Raw genomic sequence first — 5484 nt, forward strand, 5'->3', positions numbered from 1 at the left:
TATTAAATCATCCCAAATTTGTTGGAAAACTTAATCTTTTTGATTCAATCGTATTATTCAATGGGGCCGGATTAAATAATAGAGTAAATTTAAAAAATGAAATCGTGTTATTTTGTGGGATTTGAGATTTTTCATTAAAAGAGGGGTATATTTGAAAAGTTTAATAACAGAGTGAATATTTTAATCTAAATTCATAACGGAAGATATTTTTAATTCTTTTTTTAAAATAAAAAGATATTTTTAACTCTTTTTCTAATATTTGATGATGAATTATATATTATTGAAATTATGCTCCACCCCTTTCGGCCCCATAAAACTCGCCCGAAACTAAAACGAATCGATCTCTCAATTGTCAAATCTCATCAATTAACCCCCTTGTCACTCTTCTTTCTCTCCCATCCAAAGCCAAGAATTTCCACTACAGTTACACCCATAAACAACTACACTATTCTTTGCAAATTAGCCTCGCAATTGAAAATTGTAGTGATCAATATTTATAAAAGAGTAATCATCTTATTTTCTTCTAACCCTTTAAACAATGAAGGTTCATCCAGTACCAAGAAAACGCAACATCACGTTACAATACGACATTTCTTCAGCTCTCTCTCAAGCAAGCCGTCAAAAGAAGCTACGGCGACTTCCCCATATCTTCGCGAAGGTTCTTGAACTTCCTTTTAATTCCGATACCGATGTTTCAATCCAAGAAACCTCCGATTCATTGCGTTTTATTATCCCTACAGATGATACTGCTGGGGATAATATTAGGGCTGATATAGTTGAGATCTATCCTGGCGTTACTAAGATTGTAATCCGAGGGGATAATATTAACGCTTTTGATGCGTCCTTGTGTGAATTTGAGCTCGACACGTGGCGCTTCCGTCTTCCGCCGTCAACTTTGCCGGAATTGGCTACCGCCGTTAACTCTGACGGTGTGCTGGTGGTTACGGTGCCTAAAGATACAGATGACGTGGATGATGCTGGTGATATTGGACGCCTTATTCTTGTACAATAAATTAACTCTCTAGTTTATGTCGCAGTTGTTGCTCTGTTATCTAAAGGGGTATATCTTAACTATCTTATGTTTAAATAAAATAGAGTACCCTTTGGATGTGAATGATCATTCTGCTTTGCTCGTTTCCTTTACTTTTACGCTTTTACACAACAAAATTTAGTACTCCTTCCGTCCCAAAATACGTGTCGCTTTAGCTGATTTCACGCCCACACAAGGCATAGTTTACTAAATTACCCTTATTTATTAGATGTTTCTTGAGAATTGGTCACTATTAAGAAGTAGTAGTTCTTTAATACAAGGGTATAGTTGGAAAGAATTACTAGTACTATTTTTTGTGTTCAATTCCTAAAGCGACACTTATTTTGGGACACAAGGAGTAATAAACTATAGCTAGTTTGGGATCTAGAGGGGTAATCTATGGTTATATTCAACAAGATTTAGTAAAATCATTGCTTTCACTAGCTGCTAATGTGGTGTGGAATTTATGATAGGCCGAGGGGAAGAAGAAAAGAGCAAGCTTTTACTTAAAAATGAGCAGTTAAAGTCATCCTATACTTCTATTATAGCAATTTGTCACAATCACAAATGCGGTTGAGTTGCTCGTTGTGTTTTTATAAGCATAGAGGTTTGTGATGGCCAAAGGCCGATCCTTAATTTTATTCTTTTTGTGAGGTTCATGTCTGTGATCTTACTGATATAAAGATATATTCTTTTCTTTGTATCAGAAATTTAGTTTATCTGATTTTGTTTGGCTGCCATCTATTTCAAATTGCTTTTACCATTTAAAGAGTATACAATGGTAGTGCCACTGAGTTGATTTTCCCTATCCTTATATTTCGTTTAACAAAGATTCACGGTGATGATCAAGGGGGGAAGAATGTATAAGGTGAAACTCAATTTAGATGGCTCCTTGTGTCTAAGAAAGAATTGATTATACAGCCCTCTGCTGTTAGAAGTATCCTAAGAACAGTTGATATTGGTGATTCTACCATCATCTGTTGCAAATGATACACTTCACTTTAGGCCGATTATCATCATTATTATTCAGCTGCTAATGGGATAACAATCTCTCAACTATGTGCAGTCCTGTCCTATGTATGTGGTACTAATTCTTTTCATAATGTCATTATGTTTCTCACATAATCCAATTGCCAACAGATTAATCCCTGTTGAATTGTGGCTTGTTCTTATCTAGTTCCCACTTCTCTACGCTTGCCTGATAACGTCCCATCGAAGCTTTCTTGGTTCCATCCTTTCAATAATTGAATTTCCTCTGATTTTTTCTTCTCTGTTGTCATTTGCATAGTTCCTCATTCGTACTCTATTGCTTGGTGGATGCTCCTTTTCTGTACATCAGTACCTAAGTGTAGAACTCTGTTGCAGTCACTATTTACTAACAGAGTGTTGATTAAATCTTCTTTGCATATAGGAAGGTTTAAGAGCTAAGCCATTCTGAAAAGGTTCTGAAGAAGATACAAATTGTGGAGAAACATCTGTAGTTGGGCTCTGTACAAGGTTCTCATGTTATGGTGATTGTAGTAATCTATGTGGCTTCAATATACCCGTGGTTATGTTCTCCTGATCTTGTTCATACTGGTCCAAGGGCTGTAACGTGTCCCACTGTTTAATTATCTTGGAACCAAGAGAGGACCTTAGTTTTACCTGGTTTGCGGCTGTGAGTCTGTCATTTCTGCTCAGTTTTTAAAGATTTTCTGGAGCTGCCAATCTGTGGTCATGGTAATACTCTTATGTGAGACTTAGTACAATCGAATCCCTAAAACAGACCTTACAAAAATCACACAATTAGTTGTCATTTTCGCTCCTAACCATGAAGTGTAGTGTTGTTATCATTCCCAACCATGTTTTTATGCTCATTAAGTTATAATTCTTCACCCGCAAGGGTGACTCAGTTGGCTGAGCATGGGGCTTCCATAATGGAGGTCTCAAGTTCAAAAGGATTTGCCTTCTGGGTCGAGCTCGTCGCACGGGGCTTGCCTAGAGCGGGTTATCTCTCCTATGTGATTTGTGGGCTATTGCGCAGGACGGGGTTTACCCTGTACGCACACAAAGGATAGCGGCTAAGGGTTCCCTTGTCATCCAAAAAAAAAGAAATAAGTCTTCGACCGAAGCCTATGTGGAAGCTTTGATATGGATCGCTAAGTAGCTTTAGGATGTTCGACAGAAGTCTATTATTGCAGTGTGGGACTATGTATAGTTGCATTATCATCCAGGGTAGTCCAGGAAGACGTGTGACGTCTCTTTTCTTTTGGTTGCTGGTAGATTGTTCTCTTAAAGAAACAATTGGATAACATTGACAAAACCAACTTAATTGGCAATTCATTTCCTTTGCTAAAATCAGAATAAGTGTCGTCACAACCATGATTATGTTCTTGTCTAATGATTTTGATGAATCAGGACCTGGTCCAGTTCTTTTTTTCTGGCTATTTCTACAGTTTAAGTAGATGGTAGTAGTATAATTCTGGTGATGAGATAAGTGGGGTCTTGCAAATGTTAGCTTCACGCTCTACCAAATATGTGCCATTTCACTTGCTGGCAATGACACATCATAGTCTACTCTGATGTGAAAGTTAAGGCTTCACATACCACCATGATGTCAACAAAAGGATGGATCTAGAGGCTTCACCTTTTATCTTGAGAAAGAATGACGAATTCTCATCACTGTATTTTTGCAGCCAAATAACCTCTCTTGAAATTACACTAAAGTTGAACTATTCGCTAACTCTTTCTTTGCAAGTGGGACAGGAATAGATTCTGCTTGGGGTGTCTTCTCAATATACTCTACTTTCTGCTTGGGGTGTCTTCTCAATATAATCTATTAAGTACTGTCACTCTCGATGGCCACATTTTAGTGGTAAAGGTGTCTCCATTTTTACCAAAAAAGTTAAGAGAAGTTTTTTTTTTTTTTGTTGAAAAAAACAATATCCTGTTGCATAAAGGCACTCTAGGAATTGCATGTTTAGTATTAATGGAAAAAAACTATGAAGATTATAGGCTAATATATTGACAGCCCCTTAAACCTATCAGCAATCGCATTTAGACACTCGAACTACGGTCTACGCCAATTGAACACCTGAATACATGATAAAGATAAAGTACTTCTATTAGACACTTTTGGTTCATATTTTGAAAAAAACTTTTGTGCATGTTCTTAATAATCTATTAGATAGTTAAGTTAACCACATAAAATATGTCATTTTCTTTAATTATACACATCAACTTCATAAAAAATGCTCGGGATTTCTGTCTTATTGAAGTGAATGCATATAACTAAAGGAGGTGGAATAATTGCACTGCATGTTAATTAGCGTAACAATGATACCAAAATTGGCCCACTTTTTAAAATCTTACAAAAATGACCCACTCCCTCCTTCTCCTTCTTCTCTCTCTCTCTCTCGAGATCTCTCTGTGCCTCCTCTCTCTCGCTCTCTATATTGCACCTTCTCTCTCGATCATCGGAAAATCCACTCAGATCTGGTGGTGGTGAGCGATGTGGTATGGTTGGTGGTTTTCGCCGGAGCTCCGGTGTGATCTTGTTGAGGGAGAGATAGGGACAAACGGAGAGGGAGAAAGTCTGTTGCTGCTTGTCGGACGTCATTGGTGGTGTTGGAGTTCGCTGGAGAACGGAACTTCGACGATGGCTGGTGGCTGCTGCTGCTCCGTCGTTTGTGGTGTTGGAGTTAGTTTCTGTATAATATTGTACAATAGTGTATAGGAGGTGTGTAAACACACATACACACCTCTTATACATTGTTATACATCTATATACATAATGTATATGTCTTGTATAAAAGTGCAATTCTTATTCAAAACCAAAGATCTATGTTTATACCCAATTATACAATATTGTATAATTGGGTATAAATGTGTGTAAGTGCGTATTTTCGTGTATAATATTGTATAATTATATCTTTTATTGTATATACCTACACATTATACACTTTCATACACCTATATACATAATGTACATGACTTTTGTATATAAGTGTATAACATTGTATAAAAGTGTTTTGGGGCTATATTTTTGCAATATAAGTCAGCGAATTGTACATTTCTGAAATTTCCCCTAATTTAAATGGTTAGTGTCTGGGCATTTGAGAATACACACACACACAAAAAAAAAAAAAAAAAAAAATTTGAACCGAATGTGTCTAATAGGAACACTTCACCACGTGTTCAGGTGCTCAATTCGCTCAACAACATTTGCCATTTGGCCAATGTTTCGATGGGCATGGGCAGACGGAAGATATACCTCAATGGATCCATCTTGGATATGAGATGGGTGGTGTAGGAAGACAAATAATGTCTCAATTTCTGGGCTACCAAAGTTAAAGCGCAGCAGGTTTTCTCCACTAGCGTATATCTTGCCTCGCAGGCAGTGAAATTTTTGCTTAGGTAGTAGATGACACATTCCTTTTTCCCTTCTTCATTGTGTTGTCCTAACACGCAACCGA

At 37.2% G+C, this 5484-nt stretch overlaps 1 protein-coding gene across 6 annotated transcripts; it reads left to right on the forward strand.

The window, feature by feature from the left end:
* The first annotated feature begins 307 nt into the window (after positions 1-307).
* Positions 308-3789, forward strand: LOC132610922 (uncharacterized). Of its 6 annotated transcripts, none has more exons than XR_009571371.1 (3): positions 308-1060; positions 1504-1637; positions 2442-3789. XR_009571371.1 is itself a non-coding variant. In XM_060325331.1 (2 exons), exons 1-2 carry the CDS (start codon positions 539-541, stop codon positions 2466-2468), a joined length of 492 nt encoding a protein of 163 aa, XP_060181314.1. In that variant the 5' UTR covers positions 308-538; the 3' UTR covers positions 2469-3789. The 6 variants fall into 6 exon arrangements, 2 of the variants coding, with proteins under 2 accessions (XP_060181314.1, XP_060181315.1); XR_009571368.1 differs by having other exon boundaries at positions 308-1003; XR_009571369.1 differs by lacking the exon at positions 1504-1637.
* The last annotated feature ends 1695 nt before the right edge of the window (positions 3790-5484 follow it).

This window comes from Lycium barbarum, chromosome 9 (genome assembly GCF_019175385.1).
Source record: "Lycium barbarum isolate Lr01 chromosome 9, ASM1917538v2, whole genome shotgun sequence".
Taxonomy (NCBI): domain Eukaryota; kingdom Viridiplantae; phylum Streptophyta; class Magnoliopsida; order Solanales; family Solanaceae; genus Lycium; species Lycium barbarum.